Below are 21963 nucleotides of genomic sequence, written 5' to 3' on the forward strand. Positions count from 1 at the left end.
GGACACTGCACCACAGAGCTCCTCCAAGCCGGCCTCTTCCCAGTCCCTCAGGCAACCTTCAGACCCACAGGCTGGCACCAGGCCCGTAACAGCAGGTGGAATGATGGCCCACAACAACGGTTTACATCTTAATCTCAAGAGCCGGAGGAGTGCTTACATCTCACAGCAAAGGTAACAAAGGTAGCAGGTGAAATTAGTGACTGATCAGCTAGTCTTAAAATGGAGCAACTACACTGGGTTACTGGGACACAATCAAAGGAGCCCTTAGCAGTGCAAAAGAGTCCGGAGAGGGGTCAGAGAGTCCTGGAGCCAGGAAGGGTGCCCAGAAAGGTGGGAAGTGGCCAGCTGTGAACGTGATCATGAGCCCAGTAATGCAGCCACCTCTAGAAGGTTCAGCAGAGGAACAATCCTGCCTGCCTCCTGCTCCAAGGAACTTGCAGCCCATGCAAGACATATCACCATCAAGGTCTACGTGAAGGAGGATTCCAGAATTATTAGAAAGCACAATGTAATCTATAACCAGTACTTCAGAGCTCCTCTGCACCTTCCTCTTTGCAAAATCTGGGATAAACAGACAATAGACCTCTGTGCTCGGGTCTGCCTGCTACCAAAGACGTCTGGAACCTGCATGTCACCCATGAAGCACAACCTGGAGTGCAGGGGAATCAGTGTCCATGCAGAAAACATTCACTAATGGAACAATGAAGCACAGGACACGGTCTCCCCTCCTGCCCTCTCCTGCCCTGCTAGGGGCTTCTGCAGCTGCCTAACAGATGTGCCCCCAGCTCACTAGCTCGGAGCAGCCAGCAAAATAAGACACCTTCCTGCTGAAGCTCCCTCCTCTGGCCCTCTGGTCTTCTCTCGCTCTTGAGGGAATATGCCCGATGAGTTCATGATATAAATCCTTGCCTCTGGCTGTACTTTTCCAGAAAACCATTCCAAGACGGTCCTGATTAAAATGAGCTCCAGGGTAAACTTAGAAGCTAACGACAGTCAAGATGAAAAGTCCTGGCTAGGACTATTTTCTAGTAACTGGGAATGTAATGTGTGCCGATGCAACGGAAGCCAGAGCACAAAACCACGCATGCCCCGCTCGGCAGATCACACTCAGAGGCACTTTAACTGTAGTTTACCACGCGATTTCTCACACAGGAAAAGGAAAATGTGATCAGATTAGTAAATACCGCAAATTAAATGCACTGCCTCCCTACCCACCAAACACAAGCGGATATAGTGATATGGTCCAAAGGACTCTTCAGCCAACACCTACATTTGCCAGGGAATGAACCCAGAATCAGACACTACAGTGTTCACATTTGTCACCTGGAAAGCCAAACAAAAACCAAATTTAGAGGCCACTTTGTGAGCGGCCGCTAGGTGGCGAGCTTTAACCACTCGTTGGATCCCAGTCTGTTTAAAGGACTCCTCCCAGGCTGCCCCTGCTACTTGACTGATAAGAAATATTTGCTACTGGGATAAATGTAAATTTATTAGGTTATAGTCTGAACATTTAGGAAACCTTGATGCTGAAAAACACTTGGTCACAGAGAAGATAAAAGCAGGATGAATTTAAATTGCTGAGAAGGTCGTGCTTGTCCATAAGTCCATGAGTGTCCCTACAAGGTGCTTTCCTTGGTCCTCCCCTCTTGAGTGGGAGCCAGTTGTATTACAGAACAGTCCATGAGGGCCTTGGTTCCCTTGTACTGGACTTGGAAGATTGGAGGTTGGTGGGGGGAGTGTTTGCTGTGTAACCAAAACGTTTTCCAGAATGACATTTGTCAACTGCAGCCAGGGCAGAAATGGAAGCAGTGTATCAGGCAGGGCCACTGCAGGCCCCTGGGAAGGGGACTGGGGGTGAGGTGGGGTGCGCCTGCAGGATGGGAACCAAAGTGTGAGAACTTCAGGATAGCAATGGAAATATACACACGTATGCATTTGTAATCATTCATGTCAAGAAACACCTTATAACAGAGATTTCCTGCTCACAGAGACACTGTACACATACAGACACTCTACCTACTGCGTAGAACTGCAGCCATTAAGAATTCTGTTGAAGAAACATTTTAATGAAACTGAAGATGTTCATGGTAGGTTATAGAGTGGAAAAAGGCAAATCTCCAAAAGGGTGTGGTCCGATTTTTGTAAAAAAAAAGTTTTAAAAATGAAATAAACTGAATGTGCATATTCATAAGGAGAAAGACTACTAATAACAATTACTTCTGAGGCTGACAGGTAGGTTTACAGGTGTTTTAATGCTTTTCTTTCTTAAATGCATTTCCTGGGCTTATTTCTGTCTCTTTTATTTTTATTTGCTAGCATTACTCTCTACCAGGCCGCATTCTAAATACCAACTTGATCCTCACAAGGTGCCTAGGAAAGCCATTTCTATAAGGGGGACCCTGAAGCACACACAGGAAGGTGAGTACTCAGGGTCAAACAGCTAATGAATGTTAGGGCCAGGAGCCACACCAGGGGGCCAGCTGCAGATTCTCAGCACCCAGCTGATGAAAAAGAGGGGAAAAAATAAAGAAAAAGGAAAACACAAGAGCGGAGGAGGGAGAGGGAAGGGGAGGGGGGAGGGAGGCCAGGGGAGATACCGGGTGCTGCAAGAGAACAATACACATCGCTGCAAAACTTTTAGAAACTGTTTAATGCCTCCAAATTTTTATTATGAAAAGGAATCTGATTTTTTTAAAGCATAAAGTGAAAAACAGAAAACAATCATTAAAACATGTAACCTCAAATAAAATGCAAGAATCTAGAAATATGCACCTAAAATCTCTCAAGTAGGAGGCAGTGGATTTTTTTTTTTTCCTAAAATGCTTGGCTGCCTCCTTCTCAGCGCACAGGCAGTGGGCAGGACGTGGAGTCCCCTCTGCAGACCTTAGGAGTCCTCACTGTGCCTCTCCAGAGCAGGACTCGACTTGACCGGCTGGAAGGCCGTGATTTTTTAACTGAATCAAAGAGACTGTGTTGTAAAAAAGGGAAAGCGGTAACACCCGCCTGCACAACAGAGGACTAGCAAAGTTTATCTTCTTCAAGGGCTGAAAGAGAACCCCGTAAATCTGTCTCCAGCAGCCAGGGCGGCCGGATGCAGGCTCTGCTCAGCACCGTGTCCCTGAACGGACAGAGACCAGACAGAAAAGGCCAAAGATGAAAGCAGGAAGCGGAAGCAAGTAGAGAGGGGGGAGGAGGAGGAGGAGGAGGAGGAGGAGGGGGAGGGGGAGGAGGAGGAGGAGGGGGAGGAGGAGGATGGGGAGGAGGAGGAGGAGGAGGGGGAGGAGGGGGAGGAGGAGGAGGAGGAGGAGGGGGAGGAGGAGGAGGAGGAGGGGGAGGAGGGGGAGGAGGAGGAGGAGGGGGAGGAGGAGGAGGAGGGGGAGGAGGAGGAGGGGGAGGAGGAGGAGGAGGGGGAGGAGGAGGAGGGGGAGGAGGAGGAGGAGGAGGAGGGGGAGGAGGAGGGGGAGGAGGAGGAGGAGGGGGAGGAGGAGGGGGAGGAGGAGGAGGAGGAGGAGGGGGAGGAGGAGGAGGGGGAGGAGGAGGCGTGCAGACAGAGGAGGAGACAGGCTAGGCAGGTCTGTGGAAGGGGCATTGTGGAAGAGAGGAAAGGGGTTAAGGCAGGAAAGAGACGGGCACAAAGGGTTGCGCTTCATTCCCTGTCACCTGAGGTTTCAGGGGGACCAAGGAGATACAAGGATACCCTAAGGGAAACTGAGTCACATGTAGGCAGATGCGTGCACGCTGAGACCACAATGCTAAGTGAAGTGAAACAGACACAGGTCAGACACCCCACGGCTTCATGTCATAGAATGGCAAGCCCGAAGTATAAATAATTCAAAGAACAAAATAAAGGACTGATGACAGCAAATACGGAGGTGGCACTTTTGCAGAGGGGAAGAGGATCTGGGGATGGGGGAGAGGGTGAGGGAGGGAGACAAAGAAGGGCGGGAAACACACATAGCTCAAAAGCTCAGGAAGACTAAAATCAGGCCCCCATCAACCCAGAGGACAAACGTCTCCATCTGCAAAACAGATAAACATGTGTTCACCGCTTAAGAACAGGATCAGGATGAAACTTTGCTAGGTTTGTGTGCCATCTATAAGAAACATGAAGAGGGCCAGGGGTTTAGCTCAGTGGCATAAGCGCCTCACCTGCCTGGCACCTGCGAGGCTGTGAGTTCGATCCCCAGTACCACCAAAAAAAAAAAAGCATGAAGAACCATCTCTCATTCTGGCTTGCAGTATCTCCCAGAATGCAAAGCGGGAGTGAACAAGCTTTTTGAAAGGCAATCATAAAAATAAAGCAGGTGCCATGTGGGCAATGGAGACGAGAGCCCGAGGAACCCCAAAACTGCAGCCTTCCCACCCTGAAGAGGCTGAGACGGCTGTGGATTCTACTGCTCTCTCACTCTACATCACAGTTTCCATTTAACAGCCACTTTTTACATTGCCAAGGATTAGCTTGCTTTAAAATAAGGCCATCCTGGCACCTGCCTGTAACTTCCAGCAGTTGGGAGGCTGAGGTAGGAGGATCACTGCAAGTTCAAGGCCAGCCTGAACTACATAATGAGTTCAAGGCCAGCCTGGACTATATAGCAGGACACGGTCTCAAAAAAAATCATGTCACTGCGAATGTCAAGCCTTGTTCTTCAAAACCACCATTCTGCTTAAAGTAGATTTCTCTCCTGCCCTCCGCTACGCACGTACCACCTCATCTCACTTCACAGACTGCAACCAAAAAACACTCACAAAATGTCACGTGCTACATTTAAGAAATTCAGAAAAAGGCAGGAGGGATAAAGGTAGGAATGGAAGATCAATGATCTCCTTTCAGAATTTTTATAAAGCCTTTTTTAAAAGTTTGCACTAATTTTTGCTCTTGGATAAAAATATTAGCCTGGTTTCTTTGCCCTTGCTAATCTACTAGCACTGTGCCGAACCCAGTCCTATTTCACTTCAGTGCCAGTGGCCTAAAAACCTGATATATTTTTAAGAAACTCCACTGTGAGGATACAGTGTTACATCCGGGGTTCCCTGAGCTGGGGATGCACCTGTGAGGCAGGTCCAGTGAAGGATCTCCACGTGATTGGCAGGTCCACTTTCCTCCACAGTCATCTCCCAGCACTGAAAAGCGGTCAAGGAGGTTACCTACATCGATAGCCACTTTTAAATCTTTACAAGAAGATTCAAAACACTGGCTCACTGGGTGTATAATATAAAGAATTTAAAATCCCAAGGCAAACTTTCATCAGCTTCTCCCTTCTCAAGCCAATCAACTACAGACACCACTAGCCAGTGACCCAGATACTTCCTCAGGTGCCTTAATTAGTTCCAGAAACACCAAAGCTCCTTTCTGAGACACGGAAGACTATTTCTGTTATTCATTAACGCCCTTCAAGCATATTCAAGCTGTTAGATACGAGCCAGTGGAAGGGTAATAGGGAGCCACAGACCCGGAGTATGATTAACAGCCTGCACACAGAGCCCATGGGCACCGCTCATCCACCGAGCGAGGGCTGCCTACCCAGGCTTAGCTTTCCATGGGAAGTGCAGAGCTCCAGCGAAGATAAAATTAGACTCAAAGTCATTATGAAGTTAATGAGCAAATGTAATCATGATGCAGATGCTACGACACATTCGAGAAGAAGTTAAATATGCTGCGTTTTTATGGCACTCTCTTAAATTCTGTCTTTAAGCAGGTGGAACATATTTTAAAGACAAATGAAGTGACTGAGAAAGGTCTTCTCATTTTTTAGCATGTGGGTCTATACAAGCCTGGGTGAAGCATATACCCAAAGGATCTCAACTGAAAGAAAATCAAATATTCTACCCCCTCTCCTATCAGTTGTAAATGTAACCAGATGTAAACTGTTGGAATTTCAAGCCATGAGAAGATCATTCAGTTAACAAACATTTGCACTTATTTGCACAATATGTCCAGCACTGAGTGGGATGTAAATATAGTCCTAATAACTTAAGGACATAAATAAAGTGAATTCTAGAGTCCATCATCAAAACACAAAAAGGACTGAAAAGCATGAACACAGTGTTCTCTGTGTAGCTCCTGAAGGATCCTGGGTAATTTGTAGTCATGTTCCATGCAAGGACAGCTCAAGGTCAGTGGCTATGCACGGGCTTCCAGACAGCAGGATTCACCTGGTCCCCAGCAGTGATTTCATGCCTCCCAGGGGGCTGAAGAGCTCAAGGCCACCTTCAGCTCTGACCTCCTTCCTCTGCGGGCCAGGATACAACACAGCCCATTGCACAAATTCCATGAAATGGCAAAGTAGCCTGTGAAGACAGCAAGTCCCCTCAGAGGTCAAAAGCGAGGGACAATTTCCAAATGAACCTTAGGCAAGCCCGCTATCACCTGCTCACCTCGTACCTGGGAGACCGTCCAGGACCACCACTTGTGTACCTGCTGCAACCCCTCCCTTCCTGCTGCTGTGCCCACCTTTCCTAAACAGCTCAGACACTCACCAACCAGCAAAAGATGGTGAGTCCTTCCCTTGTCCCACTTTGTCCCCAACTCTCCTCTTCCATCTCTAATGACATCGCTGAGAGTTTCCTCCATCCCCAAACACAGAGCATCTCCTCCCCGAAGAAACGTAGCCATGGAGACCCTCACGTACACTGACCTTCCTAGAAAAGTAAAAAAGGTGGTCCTTTAAATTCTTACCATCAGAAAAATGAGCAGGAAATTTAACCAGGAAGGAAAAAAGAATAGAGTTCTGTTGGTAAACGACTGACTTCACATCTCAGATATGGAGATATACCTAACCCCTGATCTGGCAACCACGTATCATCAACGCCTACAGTGGCTTGGAATACAAGGCCACCCTACTGTCCACCATGAGGACCATCAAGGAGCCACCCCACAGGCTGGTGGGTCTTTTCCGATTATCAGCTTTGAAATGGAAGAGGAGCCTGAGCCTGAAGGGACAGGGCCAGCTTAAATTTGAGAGCCTTCCCCACCGGCCTCTTTCTGGGGTTGCTGCTCCCCTAATTCGCCCATACTGTATTCACCTACAAAGCCACACCTGCTGCCAAGGTTCACTGGGAACAGCTGTTCAGTTCTCTGCCCCCATCCCTGTCCCCCAGCAGCAGCGGCCCGTCACATGTGAGCTAAGCAAACTGGACCATGCAGGCAGGAGGACCCCGTTCAGAGCTCGCAAGTCGCCACTGGCCCTTCGACAGGACCTGAGTCTCTGCTAGAGGCCACCTGGGGCTTGGCCGCCCACGGACCCCTCCTGTGCTTCACGCCAACATCACAATCACAGGCACTTTGTGCTGAGTCCGACTTCATCTCAACTCGCCTAGGTTTTCAGCAGGGCGTGGGATGCCCATCTTCCCAGTGAGATGGTTACATCTCTTTGAGAACTAAAACGCTCACCTTTAATTTCTTTGAAATCTTCCACATGGCCTCTTACAACACAAAACACACCAAAAAAATGGACGTAAAACAAATGATGCCTGATATGCCAACCACCAGCTCTGGAGAAAAACGGGGCAGGGGCAAAATTTATCTTTGCTGCTTTATTCCTCCGGTTTCCTCTCTCCCCTTCCCTTCCATCCTTCCAGAGCCAGGAGCCCTGAGGGTCACCACCGTGACACTTCCCGAGGCCTAGATGGCAGATGTAGACTTAGTGGAGCCTGAGCTGTATACAAATTAGAGGTCCCTCGTTAAGAAGAGAACATGATTTTTTAAAGCTAGATATTGGGGTTGGGGCCGGAGTATAGCTCAGTGGTAGAGCACTTGGCTAGCATTCCTGAAACCCTGGATCCAATCTCCAACACCTTGAAAAAAAAGAGTATTAATTTAGAAAGGAAAAATAAATTGTGACAAATGACCGATTTGTTAAAGCTGACCACAGAAAAGCCAGGGAACAATAATGGATTGCTCTGGTTAGCTTCCTGAAAGACTTCTAGATCAAAAATAAAGACAGACGGGGACTAGGGATTTAGCTCAGCGGCATAAAGCGCCTGCCTTGCAAGCAGGCAATCATGAGTTCAATCCCTGGTACCGATAAAAAGGAAAAAGACAAAATATATATATATAAAGACAGAGATGCTTTTGGCTGCCGACTCTGGTCCCATGTTCTTCAGCAACTTGATAATGTCTCCTGGTGTGACACAAAGATGATTAGTCCCTCTATCAGCAAAGTTGACTGAAATTTGTCTTTTTTACTATGAAGAGATGAATGAAAACACAATTTCATGGAGAGGTAGGGCTGGTTCTTTGTTGAACTGTCTACAGATCTGTACCCTACAAACATGGCAACGCTAATAAATTCTACTTTACATAATTCCTACCCTAAAGGAGGATGTTTCATATCTGTGTTAGTCCACTTTACGTTGCCATGGCAGAATGCCTGGCTCTAAGCACTCTATAAAGAAAGAGGTTTATGTAGCTCAGGGTGACGGAGGCTAAAAGTCCAAGATGGGGGCCGCCCCCAACTGCTCCATCCCTGATGACGTCCCCTGCCCTGTACTGAATCACAGGATGGAGAAGGAGAAAGGGAGAGAAACACTTGTGTGCAGCACAGTGGCCTCACTATGACAATCTTTAGGGAAGACAAATGTACACCCAAGGGAAGCGCATCACCGGTGCAAGAGGGCGGATCCCGCGTTACTCAGTCACCTCCCGTGGAGCGCTTCACCACCTCGCACGCCGGAGACCAAGCTTCCAGCACATGGGCCCACGAGGGACACACTCAAGCCAGACCCCAACCCCAGCAGGGTCTTCATGGCTCTGTTACTGCACTGTCAGAGCGGTCTTGAATTGGGCGTGGTGCACACACCTGTAATGTCCACTGCAGGGGAGAATGAAGCAAGAGGATAGCGAGTTCAAGCCAGCCTGGGCCACGCAGCAAGTTAGAGACCCTGCCTCAAGATCAAGCATATACAAAGAAATGTAAAATGGCTGGGGATGTAGCTCAGCGCAAAGGCCCTGGGTTCAATCTTAAACACTGTAAATAAACAAAGTAAATTGCAGCCTTAATAATAGAAAGTTTCTAGTTTGGATCAATGAGAACCCAATCTTCCACTCTGGGCACATCTGGTGATTGAAAGCGTTTCCCATAAACCTCTTCAGGCTCAGTGTCTTCTGTATGGACTGAAAGTTGGCTGTGACCTTGACCCTAGACCAGGTGACAGCTGGCAAAGCTGGCCCGGCAGAAAGGACGCATGCTCACAGAAACTCCTATAGAAAAGCACAGTTGTGCTACCACACAACCAGATCCCACCAAACCGGTACGAAGTGTTCTCCCTCTGGCTGGATGTGGAAGCCACCTGGTACCACTCCCAGCCCCTCCCAAGAGGGGAAATCGGATGGGGGGAGCCAGAGTGGAAAGCGGCAGTGGTCTCAAGCAGGTGCAGGTGAGATGCCCTATGTAGTCCCTGTAGACTGCTGTAACAAAACGTCTGAGACTGGGGAATTTATAGATAATAGAAATTTATTTATTTTCTCACCATTCTGGTGGTTAAGGGGCCCGAGATCATGATATAGGCAGACTCGGTGTCCACTGAGGGTCTGCTGGCTGCTTGCTCCTGTGTCCTCACTGGTGACCACGCAGGTGGGACTGAGCTCTGCCCTGGCACCATTATTGTAAAGACAGTAATCTTACTCACGGCATGAGCAAATCGCCTTCCCCAGGCCCACTCTTACCACCACTGAGCTGGGGTTAAATTTCCACATGGATTTTGGAGGGATACAAACACTGGACTCACAACACCTTCTACGGATTTTATAAAAATAGTGGACTCATTGCTGGGCCTTTTCCTGGGAACCCAAATCCAGGCTGTCCATTCTGAGGTGAGAAGATGAAAAACATTTATTAAGTACTTTATCTCGGCCTCTATTTTTACATTTACAAAGCCATTGTGTTCTAAACCTATCTTGCAAGGAACATGATGCTTCAGCTTAGGAATGAAAATGAAATTTTTAAATAGAGGTTCATAACAAGTCTCCGAGCGGACAGTCCAAACACCTGGTGAAAAGACGGTCCCGTGATGCAGCCAGTGGAGAACAGGGCTGAGATCCAGCGAGGACTGGAACTGTGCACACTCTCGTATTATTTGAGAGCTCTTGTTTCCCTGTGTCCACTGACTACTTTTTAAATTTGATTTTCCTGCGGTAAGAGCACCTAACATGACCTCTTACCCTATTTCCCAGTGCAGGATTTTGTATTGTTGACTAAAGGTACAATGTTGTCCAGCCGGTCTCCAGAGTTTGTTGATCTGCCTCACTGAAATTTCCCATCTGCCGGCTACCGACTCCTTATTTCCCCCTCCCCATAGCCCCCGGCTCCTGTGTCCCATTCTTTGCTTCTACACATTTGGCTACTTTAGAGACCTCCGGAGCAGAATCGTGCAACCCTGGTCCTCTGTGCTGCCTGATTTAACTTAGCATAAGGTCCTCAAGGTTCATCCACTTGTCACATACTGCAAGATATCTTTCTCCAAGATGAACAGTACCGTGTGCGTAATATGTCACATTCTCTGTATCCATTCATCTGTTGTTAGGTCATTTCCACATCCTGGCTACTGCGAATAGTGCTGTGATGAATATAGGAATACTGGTATGTTGGGGATCACACTTTCAGTTCCTTTGGATAAATAAAGGTGGGAGATTTCTGAGTTGTATGGTAGTTTTATTTTTAATGTTTTGAGGACCCTCCATACTGTTTTCCACAGCAGCCATACCATTTTGTATTTCCACAGTGTGCAAGGGCTCCAGTTTACAATCTTGCCAACACACACACATAAATATATTTTTTAAATTTGTTTTCAGTACTGGGAATCGAACCCAGGACTTTCACACTGAGCTGAATCCCCAGTCCTTTTCTGTTTCTAACTTCTCGCTAAATTGCAAAATTGCCCAGGCTGGACTTGAACTTTTGATCCTCCTGCCTCAACCTTGTAGAGTGCCAAGATTGGAGGAGAATATTTTAGTATATTTTAAAGAAAAGAAAAATAATTCACAGGAATGAGGAAATGACTGATAATAGGTTTGTATATTATATTACTGCTGTGGTTTGAATTATATGCTCTCAAAAAATATGTTGCAGCCCTATCCCCCCACACCTGCAGTATTTCAGGATGTGACTTTATTTGGAAAAAGAGTCTTTGCAGATTTAACCAAGTTAAGATGAAGTCATTAGAATGGGCTCTAACCCAACATGACTGAAGTCCTCATAAAAGGAAATCTGAACACAGACATACAGAGAAAAGACATGCGAGTCACATTTGGAGAAAAGACATGCGAGTCACATTCCCTGCTGCGGGAATGATGTAGCTATGGACACGCCAAGAAACAACTGCGGCTTCAAGAAGCTTGGAGAAAGACACGGAACAAGCCTTCACTGAGCGCAGCCCAGCTGATGACTCCTGGTCTCCTAAACTGGAGGAGAACAAAGCTTCTCTGTTTTCAGCCTCCCGTTGTGTGATGCTTCACCTCTGCAGCCCAAGGAACTAATGCAAATGCCTTCCTCTGGAGTATTTAAATTTGTAAGGCTACTTTAAAAGTCACATGGAATGCATTTAGGGTGCTAAAGTTCAAAGCAAGAGAGAAGCTGAGTACCAGGGATGCTCCCACGCAGACACCAGCTACCTGTGCAGAGGACGCTGCCTACCTTTGGCCCTTCGGAGAGCTCTCAGGCCACAGGGACCCCAGGATCAAGCCAGAGCCCAACAAGCATAGCAACTCTACCAACTCCTTGCCGGGGTGAATTTCAATTTCTTTCAACACCAGTGCAGTACTAAAAAAAGCTGTTAGAAAATAATCACTTGAAAATTTCAGATGCATATTGCCAATAAAATTTATAAATGCATCTTCTCACGGGTACACAGCCTAAAATATCACTAGGGTTTGGGGGTTTTCTTGGGTACGTGTTTTTAAAGGGGGGTTCTAAGATTTAAAATTAAATATGTGAATGTACATTTAAAGTTGACCATATTAAAAGTCGGAAAGGAAAAAATATCAAGTTTACTTCGCTTATTAACTGGCAAAACAGTATGTGCCTGAGTAATATTTTGTAAGCTTTATCATCATCATGTTGCTATTATGAAAACCTACATTTAACATGATAGTATTTTACATTCAATATTTTTAAAATATTTTGGGTACTTCTATGTAATAGATAAAAATTTCTCAGTATAGGTAGAAATTTGCAGTGTATAACAGGAAAATTCAAATTATTTTAAAAGAAAAAAGCTTGTCCTTCCTTGTTTAATTTTAGTATCCACTTCTTGATGTAATTATTCAAAATGTATTTATATCCTAGAAATGAAAAATACATATTGTTACATTTACTCACAAGAGGTCAATTTTTCATCAACCAAAGAACAACCATTAATTAGTTGTGCTTATAGGAATAAAATCACTTTAAAAAAGAAAACACAAATGTGAGAGTTAAATTGAAAACCAGGCAACAAATCTCTTTTCTGATAAACAAAGTAATCTAAAAATCAAAGTTCCAGTTGGTATCACGCCTGGATTTTTGCAAACATAAAATTTTGGATTGTTTCAATGAGTAGCATGTTTATAGCCTTCCTAATAGCAATCTAATAATTGAAATATTATTTTCACTATTCTTATCTTAATAACAGTACATTAACCCAATCTATTTCTACAAATTGCATGTTTGCTATTCACTATACATCTGATGAAAAAAATAGTAAGGGTTACTTATGAAATTCTAAAATCTTGTTCCCACATCATAATAAATATTCTCTCACCAAAAAAAAAGTTGGATCTGGGGAAATTTCACTCTTGGTTTTTAATTGGAAGCAAAATGCACGTATAGGATTCATCCCCTATCAATGTGGGTGACAGAGACTGACATTCGGTATGAGCAGTACTTGGACATCTTTGGTGGGTAAGAATCTATAGCAAGGGAAAGGCCACCTAAGAGATCATTGTTAGCTCCAGCCATAAGAAAACAAATTAGTCCCTCCTCCCTCCTCACCTCTCTCTCTCCATCCATGATTTGGGGGACAGATAGTGTACCCCATGTACACTTCATACAATGTGAGGCTGACATTGCTTCTATTGAGAAACAAGGAGCAGGAGACTGATGCTGTCTTGACCAAGAGATGACAACAGAATGGAGGTTCCGAGGCGAGGTCATAAAAGGGTGCAACCACTGCCTTGCTCTCCGGATTACCCTCTTTGAACCGTTGGGCCATCAGGAAAGCAGCCTAGGGCTTGCTGGGAGGTAGCCCAAGTAGCCCCTGAAGACACCACACAAAGCAGTCAGAGACATATGAAAAGAGAGATCCTGGGCCAGCAGCACCTCCTCCAGCCTCCCAAGTGCCAGGGTGAGGCGCCTTCCAAGGCAAGCCCACCCGCCTGGAACACAAAAATTCAAAGAGATGAGATTACGGTTGCTGTTTTTTTTTTTTTTTTTTTTTTTTTTGGTCTTTTTCATTTTTATCGGTACCAGGGATCGAACTCACAACTGCCTGCTTACAAGGCAAGTGCTTATGCCACTGAGCTAAATCCCCAGCCCCTCATGGTTGCTGTTTTAAGCCCCTAAAAATGCTGATCTGATACGCAGCAATAAGAAAAATCCACTTTCTAGATGTTCTGCTTTTATTTGAAAGGAGACTTTTTGTTTTGTTTTGTGTCTGTCTTGTGATGTAGGGCTCGATTAAACCCAGGGCCTTGCACACTAGGCAAGTGCTCTGCGTGGAGCTACCCCTCCAGCCCTCGACCCCGAGGTACGCTGCTCCATGACCCCTTAGATCTTTCACTGTGAAATAGAACATCAGATCCAGGTCAAGAATCCCCTGCCCTGGCCATTCCTTATCTGCAAGAGAAGACAGGAGAGCCTTGTGAACATCGGGCCACAGGGCGTGCAGAGGAAAAATCAGGTACAAACCCCCTCCTTCTCAGGCTTTGGTCGCTTGATCTGATCCAGAGAGGGGAGGGAAAAGGGGAGGACATGGGTACCAGACTGCAGAGCTGCTCTGAAACCGGAACAGCACAGAGTCAGCACAGGTTAGGGGGTCTTTACCCCCCAAATAGCAGAAGTTTGAGCTTCATCTAAGTTTATCAACCAGGCATTCCTGTTTTTCTCGTAAAAATGCAGCTCTTACTGATCAACACTCTATGGCAGCAGCCCCTGAGCAGTGGTCTGGGTTCCATTACTGCACTTTCAAGCTCTTTTACCTGGAAGTCACTTGATTTCTTTTGGGCCTTCGCATTTTCATCAGTGCAACAAGGCGACACTGAACAGCCACGTGAGATCGGAGGAGACTGGGTATGTACAGGGCACCCCTAGCACACCAGGCCCTGGGAAACACTTTCCCTGTCTTTCTTTGCTAGCTTTAGCCCTGATGCTAATTAGCTGTGTGACTCTAGGAAACTGACTTAGCCTCTCCTAGCTTTGGTTTAATCTGCGATCAGAATTTTTCCTCTATCTAATGAGCTATCTTCCATTCCCATTCATTGTATACTTTCCAGATTTCTACCATCAACCTGTCTCTCCATCGCTGGTCCCCTGATCTCCCCAACCATCCTGAGCATGTTTCCAGTGTCACTCTTGTATTGGGCATTCCTGACACACACCCCATCCCTGTTTTCAAGGGAAAAAACCAATACTGGGTGCATGATTCCCATCCCACTGAGCCTCGGGACTCCCTCTGCAGCCTCCACCTGCCCCTGAGACCTGCAGCATGGCTGCTACAAACCCCTCAGCGTCCTGCAGCAGCCCTCTTTCCCCTGCCCGCCACCCCTTGTGGCCACCCTGCCATCTTCCATTCCACTGTCTCCTTTCACCTGAGCAATGCCTCTCTAGCAAGCCCTCTCTGACCCTCCAAGAAGGGATCGAGAACAAATCTAGTGAACACTGCCAACCCAGAGCTGACCCTCTGCAATGAAAAGGCCACTCGGTCTCCCCCAGCTCAGTTTTAAACCCCTCAAGGTAGGGATACGCCTGTGTTTCATCTCTCTGCCCCAGCACCACAGGTGCTCAGCCAACCTTTGCCGGACACGGAAGGGCACTGGACAACAAACTGGAACGCGGCTGGACTGCAGTTGCTCAGTCTGCCTCAGCCCCTCCAGAGCTTAACAGACTTTAGATGTTCTTCCCATGTTGCATCTACTGATGAGAAAAAATGTCGTCTGTGCCTGTCTTCCTCTTAAGTCACTGCTTTGCAATGGAACGGTTTTGGTAAAAGACTTTTTAAAAAATGAAAAGCAGAGGGTTTGGTGACTCTTCCCTGTGGTTTCCAGCGTGCATTTCTACAACTCACAGGCAGGACCAAGTTTGTGTCTTAAAGGGTGAGACTCCACGACACAAGGCTCACAGAGCACAGAAAAGGCAGAGATGATGGAGGTCTTGGGCCACATCCCGGAGCAGGACATGGCTGGTGGGGTGAAGGAAGCAGCCAGAAAATCAGAACCATCAGGAACCAGGCAAGTATCAGACCTCTGCTTGCTCAACACTAATAGGATTCCACTCGTGTCCTGATTCCTGAAGGCTCCTGTTCCAAACCCACTCCCCACTCAAAACCCCAAACTTTTCTTCCTACTCCCCCTCTCCCCACACGGAATCCCCACTGTGTTTTTATCGCTTGCTCTCAGAAAGACAAAGCAACCCAGAGCCTCATTCTCATCTCTGCCCAGCCAGAGTTCCCGTGGGTCTCTGACACTACTGCCACGTGTCCTTGAGGCAGTCTTGAGCCAATGCCAGCTGAGCCCCAATTTTCTAATGAGTAAGATGAAATCATAGCCGCACCTACCTCCTGAGGCTGCAGTGGGGGCTGAGGTCATTGTGCAAACTGCTTGCACAGGTGTGGGTCACAAGGGCTACTACAACCAACTACCGGAGTACAGTGCTCTAAACAGCGTACATTTATTTTCTCACAGTCCTAGAGATGGGAAGTCCAAGATTAAGATGTCTGCAGGTTCAGCTGGAGGTCTCTCTGGATAGCCCCTCTTTGCTGTGTGCTCACGGTCACCCCTCAGTCTGTGTGTATTTATGTCCTAATCTTCTTTTAGGACTTCGACCTATTATTAGCTTGGGGAGTTCAAGATTCAGCCCATAACACACAGTGAACATTTGTACTGTAGAGCTTATCAAAAGTGGCTCTGTTGGCTATATAAAGGTATCTTTTTATTAAACTGTCAATGTGGTGAGCTCCTGGAGGGCTTGGCCCTTTTCTTTTTCTCTCAGTGATGGTCTGGAAGCCCCATCTGGTCCTCTGCCACTGCTGCAGCATTCTCTGCTTCCGTCCACCCTGGGCTGCCACCCAAGCTTGCATCCGGCCTTGGCCTTCAGGAAGCCACTTCTGGCTCTGCCCCTCTTGCTGGCTGCAGAACAGGCCCCACTCCTCTGCACGGCTGCCTTCCCTAGGAGGCAGCCAGCTCTGCACACCACAGCAGGCAGGACAGCCCCCTGATGCATTCCCAGCCCCCACTCAGGGGGCTCCTTGCTCCTGGGTGGTCCCTGCTTGTGGACCAACCCAGAGTCAGCAGTAGTACTTTTCTGAGTGCTAGGCCTTTCTCTTAATGAATAAGGACAGCCCACGACACTATAGCCCTTTTATTCTTTACCCAAGACAGGCTGAAGGACGTTTAGAACTGACCCACACACCTGCAGCTTTCCAGAAGTAAGACTTTTAATTCTTTTTCAACACCCAAGAAGTCCTTAAGAGTCCATCTGCAGGCTGCTTCAAAAAAGAAAGATAGTAAGTCCATCAGCAGATGAACGGATGCAGCAAATGTGGTATTTGTACACAATGGAGCACTTCTCTATCCCCCAGAAGGATAAATTTGACTCATTTATGGGAAAATGCATGCACCTTAAAACCATAATGGTAGGGCTGGAGATTTAGCTCAAGGGCTGGAGATTTAGCTCAGTGGGGATCTTTCACAGAAAAGCAGGGGACCAACAGATGGAGGGAGAGGAAAAGGAAGAGAGAGGAAGGGCACAAAAGAAGAATTAAGATGTGTCACATACACACCCAACTCCCCATGAGGAATGAAATCATTATGTACTAGAAACATGAGCTAATTAAAAAAAAATCCTCTCCCATTCTGACCCTTCACATTATCTCCCTATGGCAGAAATGGTAGCCTTTGGAAATCCAGTTATAATTTGATGTCCCCTCCAGGGTAGGGACAATGTCCGGCTTTCCCTTAGGCTTACAGCTGCAGGTCTGGACAGATTCCTCCCAGGAGTATGCCGAGCCTCGCACTGTTCTCTCCTTTCTTTGTGCCTACTGGGTCTCCCGGAGATGGCCCACTGGTCTTAGTGTGGCCATTCAGCTACAATGGTCAGGGGTCAATTCATGCACCTCACTTGGTTCGCCACAAGAAAAGGCATGCAAGGAGTATGCTTTGCTTCAGTGTCTGATTCTATTTTTCCTGAATAATGTAACCACAGGAACCCAGGTTTGCAGCACTAATTGTGGGGGACAATGGTCATTTCTACCACTGTTGTTTTAAAGGCCACTCTCCAACTGAGTGACAGGTCTGAGCCAGGCATGGTGGCACACTCCTGTAATCCCAGCACTTGGGAGGCTGAGGCAGGCAGATTGTGGCAAGTCTGAGACCAACGTGGGCTACAAATTGAGCCCAAGGCCAGCCTGAACCACATAGTGAGACCCTGTCTCAAAAAGACAAAAAAAAAAAAAAAAAAAAACCTGAGTGACAGATTTGTAGTAAATATTAACCTTCCACCTTGTGTACTATATTTAAAAACCCAAACACTGTACATTCATCACCAACTCTACTTCATGATTACTGACTGGTCACGTCTTTAAGAATCCTGCTTCTCCCCTAAACCCACATACTTCATTCTAATCCCCTTGACTGCTAATGTTAGTCAGTCTTTACATATTTGTCAGTGACTCTGAGCCAGAAGACTGTGTCTAACAACCCCAAAGGCACTGGACCCTGGTCAAACAACATCAGTGTTCATACATTACCCAGCCATACTTAGATCCAAGATGGATGGACAAGGGGACCACCGTGATCTGATAAAAGCATTCTCTGGTGACATTTCCAGATCCCACTTCTCACATTAAAATCAAAGGTACAAAGCTCTGCCTTTCACCCTGACAGTGTGGTCTTTCCTGGATTCACCCACTGCTCTCTTGCACAGTGTATCAAAAAACTCCTTAAGCCTTAACTTTCCTGCATTTCCTATTAGTAAAGTGTTTTTACTGCGAACATGCTGTGCCTGGTGGGGCATTAGTGATAAGTGATTAGGGTGACCAAAAATCTCTTTCTTCTTGACTTTGGACTAGAGACAATCAGCTGCCACTGACAAACATTACAAGAACGATGCTGTGTAGGAACAGGCGTATTGAGCAACACAGTCATTCTTGCTTTTCTTCACTTTCATCTGAATACGCCTGTTTACCATATTTACCTCCAATTTATGTAAAATAGGAGCTGTTTGCTTAGCTGGGGAGAGGGCAGGACTTGCAAATGAGGGTTACAAAGATGTGAGGTACATGCACAGAAAACATTTACCAAAAGATGGCTTTTGTCTCTGGAGAAAGTTGTGCAAACATTTTAGAAGCATTATTCTTTATCATTTTTCCAACTACAAAATTTACATCTATGACATATATTTCATATGCAAGTATTCATTATAAAAAATTTTAAATAAATGATTAAATTCCTCTTTAATGTCACTAGCCAGATAATCAGGACGAATATTTCGGTGTGTGTTCTTCTAGTTTATTTTCTATTTATATATCCTTTTTATTTTCATAATGGAAATTTATACCTCTAACTTTTTTCTCAATGTGTCAACGTTATTAAATACGCTGAATAATATTTGAGGCATAGACATCTTTGCAAATTTAATAGATAAAAAGAGGTGTATCAAGTTACTTTTTTAGAATACTACTAAGGTTAAACAGGAGATATTAATATTCTTAAATTCTTAAGCTTCGACTGGAACAGACCAACAAAAAATTAGATACAAAGAACCCAGCAGTGAAACAACACTGGTAGCGGTTTTGTTTTACATCCTCATAGGGTAAAACTTGGTAAACTTGATTTTATAGTCTATGGATTTTTAAAACTCCTTTGAAGGTATATGCTATATGCTTGGATTTTTTTTTTTTTTCTCATTCCACAACATTCATTTTAAGAGAGAGCTGGGGATGCAGCAGTGGTAGATTGCTTCCCTACATTACCAAAGTCCTAAATTGGAACTCAGCACCGAAAGAAAAGACTTGAAAAGTTAAAGGAGCAGGACCGGAGAAGAGGAAGCCAATCTGCACACAGAGCAGGCCAGGGACGCAGAGGCAAGCGTAGGACAGCAGAAAGCCACCCGTGGGGCTTTCTTTCTTTTTTTCTTTTCTTTTCTTCTTTACTTTTCGCACCCTCTCCCTCTCTTTCCTCTCCCCTCTCCAAGGGAACTAAACATTTGCTTTCGTGCAAAACCAAAGTCTAAAGAGCGCTAGTAACAGCCAACAAACTTATCACAAAGCGACCTTCGCCACACCTGGATATCTGTGATGCTCGCTAAGGGACAAGAGTTGCCGGGGCCACTTAGCTGCCAACTGTGGCCCCTCAGCAGGGAGCAGAAGCCGGGACCTCCGGGTGCAGAGGCGGAGCAGAGCTGACCCTGAACCCAAGGCCTTCGCCTGGGACTTGTGCCCTGGTGGGCGGGACAGCGCACTGTCACCTGCAAACCTGTAAAACTCAGGAAACCGCCGCTCCAGCCCTAAAAGTTCACAGAAGCGCTCCCGGACCCCAAACCCCGACACTCAACCCTAGCACCACAGCCTGAGCAGCCGGCCGTCACCACCCCGCAGAGCCCGGAAGCCCGGCCGCGCCTGAGCCGCGCATGCGCGCGGGGGCCGGGCGGGGCGCGGAGCCGCGGAGGAGCGCACCGTACCGGCTTCTCCATGGCGCTGCGCGGCGCCGCGCGGGGGCTCGCAGCGGTGAGCACGGCCGGGCCAGGGTCCCCGCCGCCGCCGCCGCCGCCGCTGTCCCGGCCCGCGCTGTCCGAAGAGTCCACTTGGGCCGCGCGTCCCTGGGCTCTCCGGCTGTTTGCGGCTCCCGGCGTTGCCATGGCGACGCGTGATGCTCCGCCCTGACCTCCCTCCTCCCTCCTCTCCTCCCCCCTCCCCTCCCTCCCCTCCCCTTCCCTTCCCTTCTCCCCCTCTGTAATCCCTCCTCCCTCCTTCTTCCTCCCTCCTCCTTCCCACCCAACGCTGCTAGGTGGTGTGGACAGGAGGGAAACCCAAAGCCGCAGGCCCCAGGCCCCCATGCCATCACTTCCTTCTGTGAGCACCTCTGTAGCCACATCCAGCTGTTTGGATTAAGTGTCTCTGGCTTCAGGAAGAAAGAAAATTCAAAACAGAATTTAGAACGTTTCGACTTCAATTTGCCCAGCTGCGCACGCGGCCTGGTTTAAAGTTCGATTCTTCTCCTCGCATTGTTACCTGGTACTTTCACTACTGTTTCATCTTAGTCTTTCTGGGAGCTTTTAACCCGGGTTTTAACCTAGAAGGGACAAACGCTAAACACCGCCTACCTGTCTGAGTACACGAAGCCCAAGGAACTTCGCCTCACAGGACCTTGCAGAGGAACTCGAGTGGACACATCGTCTTCCCCACGGCAAACTCCTCTCTCAACCCCTTTCTAAACCAGGCCAGTGCTGTCCAAAAGGGACACACTGTATGGCATACGTGTAAGTTCATACTTAATAGGAACCATATTTTAACAAGTAAAACAACAAGTGAAACTAACTTTATGGTTAACCTAATATGTACCAAGTATTATTTCAATATGTTACCAATATAAAAACTATGCATGAGATCATTTACATTATTTTATCGTACGCGGTCCTCACAATTGATAGGGTTTTCCTTGGCTTAGTAGAGAAACAAGAAGAGAAAAAGGAAAAAAATGGGAAACAGCCTTTATTGTGGGCTCAGGAAGGCTGCAATAGAGTGAAAAAGCCCCTCAGGCTTTTATTCGCTTTGACAAGGAACGGAATTTGATTGGGCGGGCAGAATGACGTAGTGACAGCTGATTGGGGGAAGCTAGCGCGCGTGAAAAGCGGGAAGTTTGATTGGAAAGAAGAACACACGGAAATCAGTATTGAGGAACATGCTGTCCACCGCCATGTTGAACAGGCGCCACGCTGAACCTGGCAGAGCTTCACATTGGCAGAGCTTCACATTGGTGGAATCCATTGACAATCTGATGTGTGTTTACAATTGCAGCACACCAAATCTCAGCCCCCATATTTCAAGTGTTGGATGATGAGGGGGACTGTGGCTACTTCCTCAGACAGAACAGGTCTACTAGATACTAAGTTCTAGAAAGAGCAACCCAAACCCTCTTGAAGACTGGGACTATTGCATGGGCTCAGAAGGTCTATCAAACAAGTAATTGTGTCAGTTCTCACTAGGAAAAGAAAAGAATTCTTAAGCAGTATCAACGATCTCCAGAAATCAAGAATATTTAAAATGTTTAAACTCAGACTTCATAAGCAATCTATGTAGTTTTGCCTAAAAGAGCCATCTTTGCCATGTGACGCTTTTCATGTTTGCACCAAGAGGGTGCCAAGTTCCCTCCCACGCTGCTGTCAGGAACTGCATCAGAATGTCCCCCCTCCTCAGAATGTCATCCCCTCCTCAGAATGTCATCCGAGATCATATCCTGTAATCACACTGATAACCACCTCCAAAGTTTTGAAACTCGGTCCTCAAGAGGGCTTACTTTTTAATAGAGGTGAAAATTCACCCTGGCGAGGGAAAAGAGCCACAGATGAAAACACAGCCATAGGGAGAGATCTGAGAAGAGGAAAAGAAAGCTCACCCTCCTCTAGTGATCATTGTGCATTAACTCAGTTTGTCTCTGCTTTGAACTTGACCATTGTCATCATTGCCCTAATCACAGAGTAGACACAGAGAGGTGAGCTGGCTTACCCAAGGTTACATGAGCAGAGGACTAGAATGGGCTGTGAGCCTGGTGGCTAAGCT

General features: G+C 46.8%; 1 protein-coding gene across 2 annotated transcripts in view; it reads right to left on the reverse strand.

Annotated features, from left to right (window-relative positions):
* Positions 1-20057, reverse strand: part of Dnah5 (dynein axonemal heavy chain 5) — a 282354-nt gene extending 262297 nt beyond the window's left edge. For both annotated transcript variants that reach the window (XM_063257979.1, XM_063257978.1), the window contains exon 1: positions 19866-20057. In XM_063257979.1, the coding sequence (XP_063114049.1) occupies positions 19866-20042 (177 nt within the window). In that variant the 5' untranslated portion in view covers positions 20043-20057. The remainder of the gene's footprint in view (positions 1-19865) is intronic.
* Between the last annotated feature and the right edge of the window lie 1906 nt (positions 20058-21963).

Source organism: Cavia porcellus, unplaced genomic scaffold (genome assembly GCF_034190915.1).
Source record: "Cavia porcellus strain 051 isolate PalLab524CR breed Dunkin Hartley unplaced genomic scaffold, mCavPor4.1 scaffold_11, whole genome shotgun sequence".
NCBI classification, from domain to species: Eukaryota; Metazoa; Chordata; class Mammalia; order Rodentia; family Caviidae; genus Cavia; species Cavia porcellus.